Source organism: Diplotaxodon limnothrissa, linkage group LG5 (assembly GCF_057381915.1).
Source record: "Diplotaxodon limnothrissa isolate DT_005_m linkage group LG5, D_limnothrissa_male_GT1.1, whole genome shotgun sequence".
NCBI classification, from domain to species: Eukaryota; Metazoa; Chordata; class Actinopteri; order Cichliformes; family Cichlidae; genus Diplotaxodon; species Diplotaxodon limnothrissa.
The window spans coordinates 30,336,362-30,358,721 of NC_140600.1; the positions used below are offsets into that span (position 1 = coordinate 30,336,362).

The 22,360-nt window shown below is 39.2% G+C and overlaps 1 protein-coding gene across 1 annotated transcript in view; it reads right to left on the minus strand.

The window, feature by feature from the left end:
• Positions 1-22,360, minus strand: part of stab1 (stabilin 1) — a 236,448-nt gene that overhangs the window by 181,212 nt on the left and 32,876 nt on the right. The window contains exons 17-33 of the mRNA XM_085353392.1: positions 20,221-20,301; positions 19,944-20,102; positions 18,770-18,832; positions 13,168-13,260; positions 12,727-12,813; positions 12,536-12,647; positions 10,978-11,164; positions 9,599-9,692; positions 8,669-8,827; positions 8,307-8,402; positions 6,718-6,813; positions 5,602-5,649; positions 4,832-4,965; positions 1,585-1,696; positions 1,054-1,131; positions 792-893; positions 566-667 (exon numbers count right to left, since the gene is read on the minus strand). Coding sequence (XP_085209518.1) covers positions 566-667; positions 792-893; positions 1,054-1,131; positions 1,585-1,696; positions 4,832-4,965; positions 5,602-5,649; positions 6,718-6,813; positions 8,307-8,402; positions 8,669-8,827; positions 9,599-9,692; positions 10,978-11,164; positions 12,536-12,647; positions 12,727-12,813; positions 13,168-13,260; positions 18,770-18,832; positions 19,944-20,102; positions 20,221-20,301 — 1,803 coding nt within the window. The remainder of the gene's footprint in view (positions 1-565; positions 668-791; positions 894-1,053; positions 1,132-1,584; positions 1,697-4,831; positions 4,966-5,601; positions 5,650-6,717; positions 6,814-8,306; positions 8,403-8,668; positions 8,828-9,598; positions 9,693-10,977; positions 11,165-12,535; positions 12,648-12,726; positions 12,814-13,167; positions 13,261-18,769; positions 18,833-19,943; positions 20,103-20,220; positions 20,302-22,360) is intronic.

Below are 22,360 nucleotides of genomic sequence, written 5' to 3' on the forward strand. Positions count from 1 at the left end.
GCCAATAAATGTTTTCACATAGTTCACATACGTAAATAATATTAAAGGTACTTTTTGTAATTTCCCTCTGCAGATTTTGGGTTAATGTTCACCACCAGGAGGTGCTGTTTTACCAGTGGATGCATTGAAATATTTTTGCACTTATGCTGCCATTTAATTTGTAATATTTTTTTTTCACCCTCCCTCAGTTTCTCAAGAAGGTTTGCCTTTTTTGTAAATAAGAAATTAAATAATAGTTATACTGACCCGCTGTACCAGTTAATGGCTTTTGTGCAACTGGTGTTACACAAATATACAGCCCAGATGTTTTAAACTCAGCTGATATTCTAACACCTAATGATCGTTACATAAATGTTTTTGGACATAAACTAAGAGTGGTTGCTCCTTCACATTTTGTTAATAGATTTAGCTCATTTCTGAATTATTTGAGTTATTTTTAAAAATGGGAAATGTATAAATACTTTAAAGGTTGTATAAAACAACCTTTAAAGTATCCATTTTCTTGACAAGTGTTTGGAGGTTTTGCAGAATAGCAGCTGTCCACTGAATTATATTATTGACCTACCAGGATGGAGGTGTTAGTCCTGCTAAGATGCTGCCTTATAGCCTCATCTGTTGGCAGCAGAAGTGTAAATGACTCAGTAAGATTTGAAGACAGGTTGTACATCTGAGAGAAAACACACAGGAAGTTAATTAAATGTAATAATAAGAAGAAGAAGAAGAATAAAACAAGATTAAAAATAAAAAAGGATTACATCTTATCACATGATGCTGAGATCAGACAGACTTACCAGAACATACTCTCTGAAAAGCGTGAAGTTGGAAGAGGAGTTTAGGAAAGCCATAAGTGTGGGAGGCTCAGGTGGGCGGTCTGAGAGAGGCGGAGCCAGAATCTGACAACAGACAGACAGAGAGAAAGGTGCTCTGTATGTGTAGATGGGGAGAGAGTAAACTAATATGCTAATAATGTTATTTATTCACATCATTATTTGCTCTGCATGAAAAAAATCTGTATTTATTTCTTTTCATTTCACTGTAAAGATTCACGTGTACCTTGTCTATGAAGTGGAGATAGCCATTGATCGCAGGTAGGTTGGGGGTGAGGATGGATGCTTTTCCAATTTGGATGACCTGAAACACGCGCGCACACACACACACACACACACACACACACACACACACACACACACACACACACAGCCCAAAAGGTAAGGTACAATAAAATGGATCCAAAACAATAATGGTACTGACTGAAAAGTTATTCTTATAGATTTTCCTATTAAAGAATTAAAATGACAGAATGATTTTGATTGAAAGATTGACTGAATTGATTGAATGATTGAAATGATTTTTCTCTCTAATTTTGTTAAAGTATACCACATTTGTCTGTAAGCGCCAGTTTAAAGAGGATAAAATGCAAATCATTTCCATAGAAACTAGTTATATCTAACATGAATGTAGTGACATGAATACCCTTGTACACCTGCAGTTTCTACATCAGGCAAACCTTGTGAACACAAAAAATCTGAGTAAACCCACCAGAATGTGTAGTTATGTGGTGAGACACAACTGACCCACTCTTACCCCACTGCTGTTGCTGATCTCCCACTGAGTGGGTAGGTTTAGGGTTGGCAGTCTTTTGCCCACCATACTGCCCAGATCTTCCACAGAGTAGATCCCCTTCAACACGTGGGCCCTGCAACCAAAGGGAGCAGTAAATAAATGAAAAGTTTTCTAAAACACACAACACGCTCCAGGATCCTGTCAGCAAAGGACATGTGATCTATCAGATCAGCAGTTCCTAATTTAAACAGTACAGAAATGTTTAATTTTTACAGTCTTTCAGATGCACCACCAACATCTTTACTGACACAACTATCAGTGAGGGAAATGCTTATTTGAACTCCTGCTGAATTTGTAAGTTTGCTCAATTACAGAAGACCTGGTAGTTTCATTTTAATTGAGACAGAGAGAGAATCCAGAAATATAAAAGAAAAAAACACAGAGTACATGAAACTCGCATGTCACTGAATGGAATAAGTAATTCATCACCAAGCAAAATATGACTTAGTACTTGGCGAAGAAACCTTTGTTGGCAAGCCAAATGGTAACTTGTAGTTGGTCACCAGGTTTGCACAGATCTCAGCAAGGACTTTGGCCCACCCCTCATTACAGAAACATTCTAAATCCTTTTTGTTTCTTGGATGCTGCTTGCCAACACAAAGCTTCAGCTCCCTCCTGACCAGAAAAACAGCCCCAAAGCATGATGTTACCACTTATGTGCTTAACTGTGGGGATGGTATTCTTTGAGTGACCCTCAGTATTTCTCTTCCTCAAACACAGCGGGTTGATTTGATTTTGGTTTAATCTGACCACAGCTCTTTGTCTCAAACCTTCTCTGAATCATTTAAAGGTTCATTGACAAACTTAAGACTGACGTGTACGTGTGCCTTTTTGAGCAGGGTGACCTTGTGGGTGCTGCAAGATCTCAGTTATGGCACAGTGAGTAACCATTGCTGTTCTTGGTGTCTGTGGTTGCTACTGCCTTCAGATCATTAACAAGCCCCTCCCACATAGTTTTAGGCTGATCCACCTAATTTCTCAAGATCATCTTCACCCCATTAGGCAAAATATTACATGGAGCTCCAGACTGAGGGTGATTCCTAATCACATTTCTATTTTTCTTCTATTTTCTATCATATCTGAATAATTTTTCAGTTGTCGTCTTCACACCAAGCTTCTTGCTGATGGCCTTGTAGTCCATTCCAGCCTTGTGCATGTCTACAATATTGTCTTCCTTTGGCAGATAAGGAGTTAAAATCAGGAATCTCTGTAATTGATTGATTGTAATATTTTTGCCACATGGGCATAGAGCCAATCTGTGGGAGCCAGAATTTTGGCTGGGTTATGGAGGATTGCATTTAGTTAGGTATGAATATAGGTGAAATGCTATAGGTGAAATGCAGCACCACTTAATCTGGGCAACTGACCTTTCAATATCAGTTGGACAATGGGGAAGAGGGCGATGGGCTGGGGGTTCATATAATTAATAAATATTATGCTATACATTTAAATACAAAGATCAGAGATTGTAGCGATAGCAAATATCCATGAACACTATACTGATATAATACCCAAATACTTTACATACCGATCTGTAGAACAAGAGATTAACATTAAACTGTGCTTCTCTGTGGCAGCTCACCTGCCTCACCTGTTGTGAAATACTATTGGCTACTGACTGATTATCTGTATGTGTTGGGTATAACTAAATAATTATCAGTCACTGCTGCTGTGTCTTATGCATAAATGGATCTCTGTCTTTGGAGACACACCTATGGATCATATGAGGATTCAAGTATTTAATAAACTCAAACAGCTGTAAGCAGTGTGAAAAGATAAGGTAAGGTAAAAGCACATCGCACATGCCTAAGGCGTGATAGTCAGCAATTCAGGTAATATGTAAATGTGGGCACAAGCAGAATACAGCTCAGGCTTCTTATTCTCCAGGCTAATGTGGAGAGGAGACGCCTTTTAAGCAAAGTAAGATTTCCTCTGGCCACATGCTGCCCATATCTGCCAAATCTCAAGCGAATTATACTGTATCCCTTTAAATCATTCTATCTCTGTGATTCATTAAGAAAACGATCATACAGACCTTAAACTAGATTGTGGTGTTAGATAAATGAGTCACTGTCTATAGCTGTCTCATCAAATTTACAATGGCCTGGAGAAAACTCTGGAAATACTCATTTCCATGAGGAGTCTCAGGTCGTTTGGAGTGGAGGGCCCACTCCTGAAGACCTTCTATGACTCTGTTGTGGCTTCTGCTATCTTTTATGGCGTGGTCTGCTGGGGCGGCAGCATCTCTGCTGGGGACAGGAAGAGACTGAACAGGGTGATCCGAAGGGCCAGCTCTGTTCTAGGATGCCCTCTGGACCCAGTGGAGGTGGTGAGTGACAGGAGAACGGCGGCTAAGCTGTCATCCCTGATGGACAACATCTCCCACCCCATGCAGCAGACTGTGACAGCACTGAGCAGCTCCTTCAGTGGGAGACTGCGGCACCCACGGTGTGGGACGGAGAGATTTCGCAGGTCTTTCCTCCCCACTGCTGTCAGACTCCATAATAAAGACTTTAACTGATCAAGCACACACATCCATACATATGCAATAATACTAAGTGCAATAATCCTTTCTGTCATCGTTGTATTTTTACTCAGTTGTATATAGTATTTGTATTTGTATTCTATTCTTATCTTATTGTATATTTATTTTATTTTATTCTACTGTATATAGTATTTTATTTTATTCTATTCTGTACAGTTGTGTACTGTATTTATTCTTATTGTATTCTAATTTTTGCCTCGTAACTTTTGCACTGTCCACTTCCTGCTGTGACAAAACAAATTTCCCACGTGTGGGACTAATAAAGGTTATCTTATCTTATCTTATCATACACAGAGATTCTCTGTAACTTATCATAATACCCCCGCAGACTCCTGTGAGCTGGTTTAAAAATCACTTTAATTTTTATATTGCACTAAAACATAACAGAGTTTAAAGACAAGCATATTACTATATAATACAGAAAAAAATAAAACATAACAACCAAACAAAAGGACAAAGAAGATTAAAATTCAATATAAAATCAATATTTTAAAAAGTCTACAAACAGAAAAGTAAACTAAATTTCTTAGTTAGACTTTGTGCTAAGCTGGCTCCATTTTTATTTTGTGTTAGAAACACTGATTCTGTCACACAAACTTCATGCACTGGCATGCTTTGTCTGAGCTCAAGGATCAGTTTTAATGTGTGTGTGACTTTACTAACCGCAGAAAGTAAGGCAGGTGGTGTCGGGTGTTCCAGAATAAGATGTCAGCTGTACTCATGTTCCTGAGAGCGTCTCCAGTAGGCACCAACACAGTTAAGTTCCCATTCAGGTCCTCAAAGGCATGACTGAAACGCTGATCACATGACACCGTATACAGCTTAGTTATCATTGGAGCAGAGTAGTTTATGAAAACAATGAGCAGGTGGAACTACAGAAGCTTCACCTGTGTCAAAGGTAACACTCATTCTGGGTAGGTGTCTAATTGTTTTGGCTGCCTTGACTCCATTGGCTGGTAAATTTATTCATATTTTTTAACTTTTAACAACACTTTTGCCACTACAGTGCCATGTACAACAATAGATGAGAAAACCATCACACAGTTGACAAAACAGCGATTTCTGTAAAGGCTTCCCTTTTCTGTCAAAAACATATTTTTACAGAAGGTGGAAATGTAGAATATTTTATAAAATCAGTGTGCGTTTAAGTTGACACATATTCTTTTAACAGGCCAAAATGCACAGCAGTAAATGTCTTTAGCTTATGTGTCAGTCTCTACACCAGTCTTCTGAGAGGCTCAAAACAGAAAGGAGGGAGCTGCAGGAGAACAGCTGTAGAAGGGGTGAAAATCCCAGATTTCTACCTATTTTCAACATCAGTCACTAAATTAGGAAACTCGCCAGCTATCAAGGCTTTAATGTAGTTTAACTTTGAACCGAGAAAACTGACGAAGTTCAATAACTATAGAGTAGTTTGTCTTCCTCTTACTTACCTGAGTCAGCCGGTAGAAACTGTACATCTTTACATTCATCTCCAGCTCCTGCAAACACACCCACAGAAACATAACTGTGTAATGAATTACAGTTAATGAATCAAGTCTGATTAATACAAACAATAACAGAAATATTTTAGAAATCTTGTCTAAAAACATTTTAAAAAGTAAGAACTAGATTGATATTTATGAGACAAATAACAAACTGAAGCCAAATATACACACTGGACTTCTCTAAGGAGTCAGAAATTTATCAAGCGTAACATTCAACCAGTAAAACATTTTTTTCTGTTCAGAAATGCAAAAAAATAACTGCAATCTGGCATCTTAATTTAAAAAAAAAGAACTAAACCCATGCCCAGACATTTGACTTATATGACTTATATAAGTCATATAAGTCTATATAAACTTATATAAAACATATATCATATGAAAGAGCATGGAGAGGGCGATCCAACACACGTTTTTTCAATTAGATGCCCTATGATGTCACAATGATGCAATAAACTTTGCAAAACTCATGAATGCATCTTAAAATCTTATTTTTTTTATATAGAGGCTAAAGATCTCAGCCAATTGTGCTACAATCATATGAGTAAAAATCATAAAATACAACATTTTAGTATGTAAGGTTTCAAGGTCAAAGGTCAAAAGTCAGACATCAGTGCTTGTTTTATAAGCAGGTTAATGCCAGCCTGTTATAATAGAAACATCATAAAACAGTTTTATTATATCCTTGCTCGTGTTCTCTGAGTGCTCATGTTAAAGTTATTTTTTCTGCAATAAATAAACTAATAAATAATTTACATTTTTTTCCTTTTCTTTTGCAGCCTGAGGACCGGCTACATATTGGCCACATGTATGCTTTTTTTTTCTAAAGCATAAAAACTGAGTGTAACCTGAAAAATGTTGTATGGTTGAAATGAAATTAAAGCACCTGCAGTAAATAAATATAAACGGCCTTCAATCCAGATTATGAAAAAGATATTCGTTCCACACTTTGACTGTCTTTCATTTTATTTTCACTTAACATAGTGAAACTGATTTGGCTCACCATGAAAGTGAATGAGTTCAACTTATATAACCACAATGAATCATAATGAGCTAAGTATTTACGTCAAGTAATGATCCGTAGCAAATGTTTCCGTCTCCAGCGTAGCCGTCAGGACAGGTACAGGTGTGACCTCCACCATCTGTCTTCTCACACTTTGCCTGACATACAAAAAACAAAACACACACACACACACACACACAGAAAGAGAGAGAGAGAATTATAGGATGCTAATCTAAATCATTAATACTGTGGCATCACAAAGTACTCACAAACTAATTTTTTGTTTTACATGCAAGAATTTCCTTTGAGATAACAGTCGATGACATCGCCTGTACCAAACATAATGAAAAGTTCCGACATCAATAAAGATGAGGTTTGACAAGCATTAGAATAGTTTTCAGGTTTTCCAAGAGCAGCTGCTAGCGTAGGCAGAGACCACCCTCACTAACTTGTGATGCAGACCCAGTAATTCTGTTCTATGAGCAGGGCAGAAAAGAGAAACAAGGTTTATGCCTACTATGCTCTCAAGGGATAAAGATTTAAACTTTAAAAATAGAAAAGCAATAATACTATGGTCTCTTCAATGACTAGAAGTATGAACTATTTTCTACAAAGTGTGACCATAAACAGCTTTTCTACACACAGAGGGATGCTTTCTTTGTTAGCATACACAGATCAGGACCTCGAATCAACTGTAATTATTTGATTCATCTGGTGAAAGTGGCTGCTCTGACTATGGGTCTCACTAAGGTTGCTCTCATCATATCCCCAATACAAAATGCCAAACAAGGAAAAAATTTCATGTTGGGAAAAGAATCACAAGCTCTAAAGATTTAATAAAATTCATCCAACAGACAAAGACTTCAAATACTTTCTTGATGTCTGATCAAATCTCATTATGCTAATAAAAAAAGTTTCACAATCTTTTAGCTATTTTACCTAATTTTTTCAAACTAATTTGTTTTAATGATCATCATTAAGATATTTTTCCTAATTGCACCTTATTTGCCCTGCAAGTAGAGTTCCTCTGTAGTTATATACAAATGCTAATTGATGGGACTGAATCTTTACCTTTAAACTTAATGGATTTACACTGTTGATACATTTTTCTGAATGCAGAGTTAGTGTAACACATCAATGAGAAAAGCTACAATTATCATTATTGAGTGCTAACCTCCAAGGCTTAAATTGAAGCTTGAGGCTGGCTCCAAAACAAAGCCAGTCCCGTCAGACTCCTATGTTAAAATACCCAACTTTACAGCATTAAAACTATTTAATGCCTGTTACAATGGTACCAGGCTCTATAACTAATTTTCCCCATTAATAATAACTATACATCTTATATATTTGGCTTAAAAGTTAGAGGTTCTGACTAACAGGTGTGCTGACTTGGACAACTGTAGCTGTAAGTGTCTGCTAGGCTTCACCTCCTGACTCACTGAACTGGAGCTACACTCTACATGGTGTTTGTGCTGCTGATCACATAACACTACAATCTCATTCGAAACCAACATGCTTTATTTAACCCAAAAGTTGGGAAATTGTGATCTATGGTTATTATTAGTCATTCTTACTTGGCATATGTGTTCATGTGTATGTGTGTGTGTGTGTGTGTGTGTGTGTGTGTGTGTGTGTGTGTGTGTGTGTATACCAGCTCATGGCAGCCTCCGTTCTTTTTTAGGCAGGGGTTGATGAGGACACACACCTTTCCATTGCCCATGTATCCAGTTTTACAAACACAGTCACTCTGCAGATGGAGAAACAGTCAGATGAGAAACAGAACAGCCTGACAGCTGGTTAATAACCAGTTATTTTTGCATATACAATGGTGAATTCTCATATTTGCAACTTTTACATAATGTGGTCAGCATATATACAAGTGATCTCTGGTTAGTTTTGGCCCAGGATTTATACTGGGCTTCTATACCGGAGTACAAGAATCAAAATATGGAGCTGAAAATTCACAATGAACATAGTTCAAAGTTTATCCTATCACAAATTTTAAGCACGGACCTGTCCGGGTCCGATGTGTTTACAGTCCGCGTTGGTGCTGCAGCTTCCTCGACTCTCCAGCAGACAGTTGTTGATCTCCACACACACTCTGCCATCACCCGTCCAGCCCTCAGCACACACACATGAAGCATTACCTGGACCCGCATATACACACTCAGCCTGCAGAGAAAGAGGATGTGTCACAAAGACAAGAACACTGCACTGAATGAGCTTATCTTTATGATTACTGAAGGTGAAAAGTTAAATAAAATCACACACATTAAATAAATATAGCAGAACAACAACACATAAAGCCAGATTTACAATAAAAAAAATGTGACAAAAGAGTATGTGAGCATAATCCCCAAAAAGCTTTCATAGTTGTTGTTAGTTAGTTAATAGCTATTTTTTAAACACAGGCTCAGTCAGTTCATTTCAGTATCGATCAAGAAATATAAAACATGCTTTTTTCTTCTTCTTTCTTTCTTCTTCATTAAATATACAAGCAGTAGGTTGAAATGTTGCAAACATTAGTAAATCGGTTTGTGTGCTTTATTGAAATGAAACTCAATTTGAAAGCTCTATAGTCACTCATCTGTCTGCTTTCCTGGGTGTTCGGCTGCTTTTCTGTTCTTTACATCACTAAAGATTTCCCACACTGTCAATCTCAATATTGACATCATTACTCTAGTCCAATTATCTTCTTGCCCACATTCTTTGAGCCAATCAGCTTCCATTTTTGTGTCAAATCTCCGTCGTACTCCCTTACAGACCCTCATTCGTTCAACCCTCCTCCTCCCAATCCCCACCCCACAGACACCTCAGTCAGAGCCCCGTTTCACAGCCTCAGGCTTCTTCCTTCACCACCATCAGCGTCTAGACTCCGGGGGGGTTCTGTCCTAAATCCTATCACTGCTTTGAAGACACACACACACAAAGAAATAATCTTACATTGGTGTCGCAGTCTCCTCGGTTACTCTTCAGACAGGGGTTGATGGCAGTACAGGAGTGACCGTCACCCTCATATCCATCCTTACATACACACCTTATGTAAGACACACACACACACACACACACACACACACACACACACACACACACACACACACACACACACACACACACACAGTTAAACAAACTCAACAGGTGATGCAATAACAGAGGTGACAAATCCCTGTTGTTTATTTCTTCACAGAACATCGCTGAAGGAATTACTAAAAATCTATTTAAACAACAGTACAGGACAACCAGAACATTTTAACCACGCCAGCATTTAAACCTTTGGCAGTTATTTGATCATAAGATGATGGATGAAGAGACATTTTGGCTTGATTATGGCTTTTGATTAAACGTTTCCACATGAATTTCAGGGCAGTTTCTTAAACGCCCATTAGATTGTTGTTGTTTTTTTATTATAAAACTCAAAGTAAAACTTAGCTTTTATATATACATAAAAAAACAACAAGAAATGCTATACGTTTCCTCATCACAAAACCCAGGGTGTGCAGTTGTTCAAACTTCATTTTTTCATTCATTCATTTTTGAGAAAAATAAGCCTCCACTTAGAGATAGGATGAGGCCCTAAGTTATTCAGGGGGCGCTCAGAGTAGAGCCATAACTCCTCCACATGCAGGACATGTGGAAGAGTTTATGTCTGTTGGCTGGCACAAGAACACTTGGTGTCCTGGGAGCAGGTGGATACAAAGGACTCAACAGGGTGGGCTGGTGGATAGATGGATGGATGGAGAGATCTGGGGTAAAAAAAAAAGGATAATTTTCTCATGCTGGGCCAAACACAACAAAGCTGTATCAATGAATAAACTGTCACAAATGTCTATCTGTCTGATAGCTTCATCTGCCAACAGTATGCCATCTGTCACGAGAAGATCAGTCATGCTAACGCAAGTGCCAAGCAAGCTAGAATAGCATTTCTGATGAAAACTTGGCCTACTTCACAAAAAACCCCAGATCTGATCGAGCATCCTCCTTTTCAGGCCAGTAGTGAAACATAAAAATTGCAGGTATTGTACAAAGTCTTTAATCCTTGATTATCACAAGTACCTTAATCCGAAAACGTAGTCCAAAGAAGAACTGAGGATACATCCGATTACAGAGAGTTTTGTGCAGTTTGTTTCAGACATTGAGGAGTAAGCGAGCGGGGATGGCTCCAGAATGCTAATTAAATGTCCAAAAACAGACCTCAGGAGCCACGGCAAGAACAAGAAAGTTTTTGCTGTCTAAAAATTTACAACACCTAAAAAGTGACTCAACACAAAACGATCTCTCAGCATCAAGTTATAGTAATGGTTTTATGATTAGTATTTTCTTACGTAATAGCCAGTCCTGTCTGATTACAGTATGCGTGGATGTGACAATGCTGCAGCAGTCCGTCTGCGTTGCACGGCATGGCCGTCTTGTCACACAGGTCCCCGGAGAATCCCTCCAAACAAGAACCTCTCCGACACACACCAGCGCTGCCTGGTCGGTTATCGCACGTTCCGTGAACACAGCGGCAATCTAAAGACAAGCACATACACATTATGTCATAATTTTCAGTCAGTTAGTTTGAAATTTTAAACAAAATGCACCTCCATTACCCTCTGTACAGTACTTTATTTCCATATACAGAGGTTTTTCACACTAAATAGTTATTATAATAATATTAATCCAGTTAAGCCTCAGAAAACAGGACACTGGATGTTGATATAAGGGTAAAAATGAAGCATTTGTAAATATGATTTCCAAAGATTAATCATATTTTTGGCCTCATTTCTTCTAGCAGGTCCATAAATTAGTGTGATTTATGTGGTTCTGGGTAAAGGGCCTCAACCACTGTTGGATGGATCGACAATAAAATTCTAAGAAGGCCATTCATGTCAGGATTGGTGCAGTGATGTGGACCTTGTACTGGTCTGCTGTGGTGAACAAAGGGCTCAGCATGAAGGCCAGTTTACTGGTTGTTCTACATTCCTAACCTCACCAAAAGAATAGGACTGAGGATAGAAGCAGAGGAAATGAGCTTCCTTCATAGGGTGTCTGTGGGCTTATATACAGGCTGAGGAGCTCAGTCACTCTTGTGTAGAGCTCATACTTCGTTCTTTTGTTACTTTCTTCAAATTTATCAACTCAACAAGCATCAGGAGGCTTAATTTATTTATTGAGACAGGATGCCATGTCTGCAACTCAATGACCCTTAGTATTCAGAAAAGAAAGATATTGCAGTACCTTTTCTGAATACCAATAAAAAAATTCAGAATACCAAAGGCCATTTTATTCTCAGGATAATACATAATTCATGCTGATTTTAGGAAATAAAAATAATGGCTGCTGCCAGTGTTATCCCTCAGCCTCCTATTAGACACACCTATGGTATAAATTTTACAATCCTTCATTGCCTCATTGAGAATCACAAGATTTTCAGAAAATTTGACCTCAAGGTCCCATGAACTCGAGGTCACTGCAATTTGAACACATCTGAGATTTTTAGTAGACAGACCTACAGTATAAATTTCAAAATCCTACATTGCCTTGTTCTCGACTTACAGCATTTACAATAACTCACATTCCCAAACGTGCATGACCATGCTATCCACCCGCCCAGCAGGGTGACAATAATGCCCCATAAGCCTTTTACGGCTGAGGGGTAAAAACCCAGAATCAATATAGAAACTTACAAGAACTACAGAAAAAAATAAACATTAAATAAACAATAAACTCAAAATGAAACAAGCAAAGTCGTTCTGAAAACCAACAGAACCAAAACTGAACTTAAAAGAAAAAACTAAAACGAAATTTAAAAAACATAATTTCTGTATGTAAATACATCAAATTGGAAATGGACATTTCATTGAACATAGTGAAAAGCTGTCAGCTAAGAGGAGGCGTTACCTTCATCACAGTTCACACCATGTTTGTTTGGATCTGAGCAGATGTGGCAGGCAATACCCGTCCAGCCTGCCTGACAGCTACATGAGCCATTACCATGGATACCATCAGAGCACTGTGTGCAATCAAAGCAAAAAATTAAAAATTAAAACACATCAGCCGAGGGACGAGGCTGCCTGAATGTTCCTCCTTACAGTTCCTTTGTCGTAGCATGGATGCTGAAATCCTCCGATGCAGGGCTTACAGTCCGGACCATAGAAACCTTTACAACACTTTGCTACCTGTGAAACACACACACACACACACACACACACACACACACACACACACAACAGAACAAAACCAATAAATGTTTTCAAATGTATTAAATATATGTTTCAATAAGGACTAATCCACCACTGGGGAATTGGAAGTGACAAAAGACGACAATCCAGCTCAGCAACTGTGAACATCCTGATAAATATCACACATAATTAAAATGAAAAACTAATAAAACACAGGAAACTAAGCAGAATTAAACTGATCGGACAAAACAAAAATCACAAATTACATACAACAAAAGCAAATGTAAAAATGATTGCCTATAATAACTCAGCTGCATCAAGTTAAAAATAAAGCACCAGTTCCTCTTTCACCTGTTTGGTGGTGTTGCAGTATTTGGCGCAGCCTTTGCTGAGCGATGGCCTGAGAGGAGATGTGACGTACTCGCAGTCGCTCAGATGACTACCCTGAATAGACAGAAGCATAGATTTTTTGCTACTAGTTCACATAAAAAAAACCCGCACTGGCTGGCAAAATGACCAAAGAAGAAGAAAGATTCCCAGAGCATTCGAAATTGTGTCCCTGTGAAAAGCATGGCATCAGAACTAAGAAAAGAGGGGTTTCTCAACATCAAATCATGGCACGACTGATGGTTTCTGTGAACTTCAAACACTTGAAACCAGGTTGATTTTTTTAGGCAGAATCAGGTGAACACAAAAGCAGAAGAGCGAATCAATAAGCTCTGCAAACTGCAAGGCAGAAAAGCAACCAGACAAAGTAATTATTGCGGAGGATAAAATTATTAATCCCAATATGAAATTTTAAAGTTTTTGTCAAAGTTTTCTCCAGTGCTCTTTTACAAGCCCCTGCTGTGCTATAACTTTGTGGTGCTCAAAGCTTTTAAAATCCAGTTAAAACTGAGGATTCTCATCTAGAAAGCATCATGCAAAAGATTTTTCCAAGTGTCAAGAACTGCAATAATAAATCTTAAACAAATTCAAAGACTGCCACATAATAGGCAATAGGCCTGTGCTACAATAGGCCTGTGTAGCACAGGCCTATTGCTGGAACGCCAAGACAATTCTACTACAATGGGAAAAGCAAGACGCAAGTCACCAGAGCTCTTTGTGTTGCTCGTGCACGAGGGAGAGAACTCTAACGAGCGCCGTTCCTTCCGCTCAAACCCCAGTCACTCTCAGTTAGCTCCCCCGTAGCACTGCTCTTTATTGTGGTTACATATGGCGTTATTTTTGTGCCACTATTCTGAGCGCGCGCAAAAATTGGACAGGTGCAAGTGTTGCATTTTGAGGAGGAATTTATTTTGAGCGAAGAAAAGCTAAATTTGAGTGAACAAAATTCATTGCTGCGAGCAAAAATGTATTTTAGTGTTTGCTATTATCCATATACACACACAAAAGCAGCCCCTCTCGCTCAGTTTTTGCATTTGGGCTCGCTCGCAATGTGTTGCTTGCGCTCTCAATATTTCTGCCCGTGCGCGTTCAACTCTTTCTGTTCACCGTGCCACAAAACCAGCCAATCACAGACTTGGATGCAAAAAAATCTGATTGGCTGTTTTGGTCTCCAATCAGCTCCGAACCGGCAACCTTCCGATTACAAGACGAACTCCCAACTCTTGAGCCCCAACACAGAGTGGCGGAGTTTGAAATATTACTCTTTCTGGGTTACAAAATAAATTTTTAAGATATTTTCATGCAAGAATGGTGCTGTGTAAACTTCAAATATCTGCTTGATTTATCAAGACATCACATATTTGCATAAGTGCTCTAACGTTTTCGGAGATGCCCGTTACCCACCAGCTGACCGCGTAGCTGGACTGGCCATTGGGCGTACCAGGTATTTGCCCCGTGGGGCAATGATGATTTTTCACTTTTATGTTTGTTTGTTTGTTTTTGTAATGGTATAAACAATGAAAGGTGGTGGATTAGCCAATTGGTCATGATCAACTCTGGGCTGGACCAATTACAATACATCCGTATTGAGGGGAAAAGGAACGCGATTCATCCCGTACTTCAGCTAGAATGAAAAAAAGACACAAAGCTGGAGTTATTCTGTCTTTACGTTGCTGCACAGCTGCCTCTTCTTCTCTCATTCTCTCTCTCCCTCCCTCTCCCGTTTCTACTTCAATCATGAAACTGATCAATGATCAGTTGATCGTCTCCCTTGTTTGTTTATCGCCCACTTTGCGCCAGAAAGAGGAAACCAGCGGATGTTGCGCTAAACAACAGCAGCATGTTCAAGCTTGATAAGCTGTTGTTATAATTTATTTAATATTACTTTCTAGTATCAGCTGATGTTTGCTGGAGCCACAGCTGTAAAAGCTGCTGGTCATGATATCGGTTTGGTTATGTGGTGAGAGGGAAACATTAAGGTGATACAAATCATGCATATATACCAACAAGACAGTGTACATCACTGTCACAACAGCGTTTGTTTTAGTTCAAAGGCTTTATGGTTTTTCCTATAATACCTGGTGGTGTCAGTTCAGCCTTATATATTATGTTTAACCCGAGTGACCACCCGGTCAGCTGGTGGGTAACAGGCATCTCCGAAAACGTTAGAGCACTTATGCAAATATGTGATGTCTTGATGAATCGAGCAGATATTAGAAGTTTACACAGCACCATTCTCGCATGAAAATATCTTAAAAGTTTATTTTGTGACCCAGAAAGAGTGATATTTCAAACTCCATTTTTTGCACGCGATGTAACAACCCTTATTGTTTTATAGCACCACTAGGGGGGGAGTCTCCTAGGGGGTGTGTGAGTATAGCGTGGCAGCCATTACATGCTGCTCGTGTTCTGCTCTCAAGACAGACCTCACCATTGCAACGGCCTGGCGGCAGCGACTACCAATCCCTGCACATGTATGTACGGACAGTGTAGAGCCATGGAGACCTGGCTTGTATGGTCTTATGTTGCTGACAAGGAATAAAGGTCTGTTGTTTAATTTAACTGACTGGCTTCGAGTTATCCGGCTAACCTCCACACCACATGCCCGCAGGACCTGCTAGCCGCTCCTTCCTCAGCAGCAATGAATTTTGTTCACTTAAATGTAGCTTTTCTTCGCTCAAAATAAATTTCTCCTCAAAATGCAACACTTGCACCTGCACGTTTTTTTTACGTGTGCTCAAAGTTTTTTTACGTGCGCTCAGAATAGTGGCACAAAAATAATGCCATAGTTACATGAATATGTATAGATTCATTAACATATGACGTCTTACATAGGCATGCATGTGAACAAAGAGTACTGCCTGTGTGTATGTGTAGGTATACGTGTGTGTGTGTGTGTGTGTGTGTGTGTGTGTGTGTGTGTGTGTGTGTGTGTGTGTGTGTGCACAAAATGTGACCCTTTGAAGACTCCCCAGACCTGCTGGTGCCAGGAGTCCAGCAGTCCACCTAAACAAAGGCTCTTATACTAAAACAGATACAGAGTAGGTGTCCTCCTATACCATAAATCAGTTAGAGAAGGTACGACCTCTCTCGTGACCTTAGGATGTGTGTGTATGCCAGAACACTCTGGAAGGCACACAGAGTCTTAGCAGATTGCTAAGGATCAGACATCCTATCAATATCTATCAATTGATTATATAACTCTAAGCATATATACATTTCTAAGCATAAATGACAATCCAACAATATAAACCTAACATTCAAAACAACTGCCAAGACACAAATTAATGACTTAGTCAAGTCAGGAAGTGTAGTCTCAAAAAAGATGATCACTTGGACCCTGCACAGGAATGGACTGTGAAGTTGCAGACTAAGAAAAACTCCACTCCTGCAGGAAAGACACCTTCAAACCAGCCTGAAGTATGCTAAGGACAACCTAGAGAAAAAGCATACATGCTGAAAGTGCGTCCTTTGATCAGATGAGATAAAATTAGGACTCTTTGGCCACAGAGATGCTGCTTATGTTTGGAGAAAGAAGGAACAGGCGTACAAAACAAAGAACACCATCCCCACAGTGAAACACAGTGGTGGGAGTGTTATGCTGGGGGGACACTTCAGAGTGTCTTGAACTGGGAATCTTGTCAAGGTGGAAGAAACCATGAAGAAAGAAGGATATGTGAAATCTCAAGCAGTCACGAGCAAAACTGGGTCTGGATCGTCGCTTACCTCCAGATGACCACAGTGAATGTTATTGACAAGCATTAACCCTTTAAGACCTACCATAGAACCAAGGCCGCTAGAGCTTACTTTATATTTTTACATGCTGTAGTGCCAATTTAGGGAGCATTTCAAGTTACTATACATCAATACAACTGTTATAGCCCAAATTTTAATAATATGTATGCATTAAGTCCATAGTAACAACATAAATTGAAAAAAAGTGCAATAAACTACAAAAAAATTGAAAATCATTTTTGGTTTTCTATACATATATTTCTACTTGGAGAAATTTAAGAGGTTTATCACTCAAAACTTTAAATACAAAAAAGTTGCAAAAAATAGTTTCCAACAATAGGATTTATTTTGAGTGTCTTCATAGTTTTATTTTTGAGATACAGCAATTTTTATATACTGCAGAAAAAACAAAAAACAATCTTATGATGCAAATTTGCAAAGAAAACAGCATGTGCATCAAAATAAACTATTTTCGGCAGTGCAATTTGAGTTCTAAGCATCACAGAAACTATTCAGAAAAGCATAAAGTCAAACATGACTTATAAAAACACCAGCTTCTAAGGGCTACAAGTAAAAAACTATATTTTCCGCGAAAATGACGTCACTTTCGGTTTCGGGCAGGTAATGGCGGACATGCCATCGTTCGCGCTGACATCGATTTCAATGTGGGAAGTGTTATGAACAGCTGATCAGATCGGCAAAGTATATTTCTGGAATATTATGTTTTTGTTCCTGCAAGCGCTTTTTATGCAGCTTTTGCAAAGCTATGTGTGGACAAGCTGATGGCATAAGATGTAAGTACAACTCCGGTTTCATATGCAAAAATAAAGATTATTGCGCTAGCTTACGTGGTTCCGGTTCTACAGGGATTTAAACATAGTTACGCAAAACGATAGGCTTTAAAGGGTTAAAGCCTTGACTTGAATCCACTGAAATCTGTGGGGGGTAACTGAAGCTCTATGCCAGAAGACCATCAAATCAAGAGGAGCTTGAGCGATTCACCAAAGAAGAATGAAACCAGCAACTGCAGACTGTTATTGAGCAAAAACAGATACAAAACTGACTACTAGCATTGGAGGGGGGTAATAACTTTCAACCTGGTAGTTTTTGTGAAATAATTTTTTCCTTGTGTGAAGTAAAATAATGTAAGCATCTAAAATAAAACTAGGATGTTTGGAAAAAGCTGCGTTAAAAATCCCTTGCTCTGTTTAATAGCACTTGAGTCATACTTAAAGTGGCTGTAGCTCAGGTGGCAGAGCAGGTCAGCCACTACTCAGAAGGTCAGTGGTTCGATCCCAGGCTGCCTCCTGGCTACATGCCAAATATCCTTGGGCAAGATACTAACCCCATGTTTGCCTACTGGTGGTGGTCAGAGGGCCCGCTAGCGCTGGCAGCCTCGCTCTGTCAGTGCGCCCCAGGGCAGCTGTGGCTACAAAGTAGCTTGCCATTGCCAGTGTGTGTGTGAATGGGTGAATGACTGAATGTAGTGTAAAGCGTCACTGTTTTTGACACATCAAGCCAGATATGATGAACAAGAGGTGTCAATATGACACTTTTCACTGTAGATGATTAAATAACCAATGACTACAGGATGTGAGACACACCACAAAAAGACTGAGAACCACCACCTTAGACTTTATACAACCAGACTTCATTCTTTTAACAAGAGGAGTCACCCCTGCATGAGTCACCCCCTGCAGTAGATTAGGAAGAATGCAGGTTTAAGGCAGATAGATATCCGCTTTACTTTTCAGACCCCTGAAAGCTAGGGTTATCTTTGATGTAGAGTAATAACAATATATAAAGTAGAAGAGAACAGAATGCATTTTACCAGCTCGGTGCTGCCTTCTGGACACTGGGTCGCAGAGAGGTAACTGCAGTGAACACAAGGACCCTGAAAACACACAAAAATTAAACTTTAATTTTTGAGGGAGGTGGTAATACGTGTCATGATTGGATTTTTTTGTTGTTGCCTGTTGTTTTTTTTAATCCATTGATTCAAACACATAAACATGCACTAAAAGAGTTAATCCTGCTCTACTGAAAACGGCAAACCTGCTGAAAGAAAGGCTATGATTAGAGCTGGGAAATTAATAGGAAATGAATAAAAGCCCACATTTAGAAACTGTAATCAACATAATAAAAAACTCTCCTGAGAGGTGTGCAAACCTGGTGATTAACTACAATAAACGTCTTACTGCAAAGGTTTCTCCACCAAGCACTAAGTCATGTTTTGTTTGGGGATCAAATACTTACTCCAGTAAGTGACACAAAAATCTATTTATAGGTTTTATTTTATGTATTTTGTATGTCTTTTGGCTGATATACTGTCTCTCTCCAGCCTGAGACTGTTCATTTCTTTGAACTTGATCAAACTTACAAATTCAGCAGAGGATCGAATAACTTTTTCCCTCATTGTATATGTGTGTGCCTTCCTTTATTCAAGTGTGTAATCATGATTATTCTTTAACCAAAATTAAGGTCAAATGTTAATTGTGATTTTGGTTTGAGGTCATATCGCCCAGCTCTATGATATTTCCATTTCTACAGGAGATGACCTGCCATTAAAAATTTAATGTAAAGTATTATAAACAGACAAAAATGTCATTGAGAGAATCTTTTCAATTATGGCTTCATCTCCAAAAAACAGGCAAAAATGCTCTTCAAAGTCAGGACCATTGTTGTTTCTCCTTCATCGCAGTTTAAAAAACAATGACATGCAGCAGTAGTGACCCCAACTATTTCAGTTCTGATATTCATTTACATCTGCAAACTGTCAACCAGACTCAAGGCAAAAGGTTAGGAGTTACACTGTGTGAAAGAAAGAACCAATATAGAAAAACTGATGGATAGTGAAAGCGTTGCTGTAACACATGTGCTAACATCTTTAGAATCTACTGACACCCTTTTTAATTACCCCTCGCCCCCAGAACTAAACTGATTCAGACTGTGTGTGTGTGTGTGTGTGTGTGTGTGTGCGTGCGTGCGTGCGTGTCTTTTCTCACCACAGTGATCTTGCTGTCAACAACATCACAGCGGTGAGGCATGATGGGAAGGATGGAGGGCGGGTACAGCAGCCCGTCAATCATATGTATGATTCCATTGGATGCCACGATGTTGGTGCTCATCAAACGGATGCTCTTCTCACCCAATACGATCCCGCCCTGCAGGACAGAGAAGTAGAGGACAGCTAGTGTTTAAGTCATCTGCTAATGTGTGTCCTACATATGGTAGAAATTAAACTGTGACATGCATTTTTAAGTACCAATGAACTATACTTACGTCCTCAGATGCAGCGATTTTGACCATCTGATTTGCCATCGTCTGAATCCGAGAGAGTGTGCTCAGATCATCAACTGTCAGCTAGAGACAGAAAAAAATCATAACCGTGATTTTTCAACCGTGAACAAAGAATATCTAATGACGTTTATATTTTTAGTGCCCTGATCAGTAGTGTGGCTAAACTTGTGGTGCTTGAGGAATGGGTCAATAAATGTGAGGAGTTTACACTTTTAGAAGCAGAAATGTGATTAAAAAATATCTGAATAACTCATCTGATAAAATTAAAAGGTTACATGTCTGACTTTTCTTTATTTCCTTTCTATTTCCTTTCATTCTTATTCTGTTGCAGTGGTTGACGCTCATATTGAACATCCACCCATCCATTTTCTACCGCTTATTCAGAGTTCCCTCACCCAAGCCACTTCTTCCACCTGTTACCCGAATCCAAACTGGAAGCTGGTCCCACAGAAGAGGGGCCTGAAAGCTGCCTCCTATTCTATTTTTAAATACCCTGGGAATCACAAGCCCGCAGTCTGAGAGTGAAGAGGTCTAATGGGGTGATACGATACTACAAGGTCATTAAGATAAGATGGAGCCTGATTATTCAAGAACTTGTATGTGAGGAGCAGGATTTTGAATTTGATTCTACATTTAACAGGAAGCCAATGAAGAGAAGCCAATATAGGAGAAATACGCTCTCTCTCTGTCTAATCCCCGTCAGTACTCTTGCTGCAGCATTTTGAATCAACTGAAGGTTTTTCTGGGAATTTTTAGGACATCCCAATAATAACAAATGACAGTAGTCCAGCCTAGAAGCAATAAAGGCATAAGCTAGCTTTTCAGCATCACTCTGAGACATGATGTTTCTAATTTTGGAGATATTGCACAAAAGGGAGAAAGTAGTCCTATATATTTGTTTGCATTCAGGAAAATATCTTGGTCAAAAACAACTCCAAGATACCTCACAGATAATGGTAATGCCATCCAGAGTAAGCATCTGGCTAGATAGGCTACCGGATTTCTACAATTTTTTGGACTGTTGTTACGTTCCCCTAAAAGGGTCCAGGCGATGGGGGGGGGGGGGTAACAAAAAGTGTCCGGGTCAGGAAAAGGAGATAGAGGCAAAATGGTTAAATCAAAGAGTTTTATTAAAGTTTCTATTAAAACTAACTAAAAGAGACGGTCAAGCCGCTATCACCATTTAAAGAAACAAACAAAACTCAAACGTTAGTCAATAAAGTACAAAGTAAGTCAAAAAGAGTGCGGCTCACCAGCTGCAAACACGGACATGCAGCCCACTAGCTGAAAACCACAAAAACACAGCTCACTAGCTGCAAACACCGCAAAACACTCAGCTCACCAGCTGTAACCACACTAATGGCACTCTCGCCCAGAGCTCACCTTTCCCTGGGCTTAAATCTCCTTAATTACTGACGAGAGTCAGCTGCACAAAAGGGAAAGGTGGCACCTCAGGCAGAAGAGGTAGTGGGACACGTCCACACAGGCGCCTTCAGGAGGAGGCCCTGCTAGGGCCGTAACACTGTATACAATAACCTCACTTTTATCTGATTTAGAAGCAGAAGTTTTTAGGTCATCAAGGTCTTTATGTCTTTGAGAAATTTAAAGTTTAACTAATTGGTGTGTGTTATCTGGCTACAGTGATAGTCTAGAGTGTGTAGAAAGTGGTAGGTGGGTTTTGGAAGAACCCATTTGAGTCTAATAATAGATTAAATGCCATGTTGAGGCTGTCATTTTTAGTATCTACATGGATGATAAAATCACCCCCAATAATTATTTTATCTGAGCTGAGAACTGAGTCAGATAAACACTCTCAGAAATCAGACAGAAACTCTAATAAGGCCCAGGATGATAGATGATATCAAATAAAACGGGTTTTTGAGTTTTCCAGTTAGGTTGTACAAGGCTGAGAATCAGGCTTTCAAATTAATTAAAACTCTAAGTCTTTGGTTGATTAACAAGCTGGTGTGAAAAATTGCTGCCTGTTTTCTCAGCTGCTCGGACAATCTGCTGGGGGAGAGCTAACAGGGCCTATGCTTCCATATATTTAAGGAAATGAGTCTTTGTTACAAACAGACAGTATGAATGGAGGGACGTAGTCATTAACGATGTGTGCAACTAA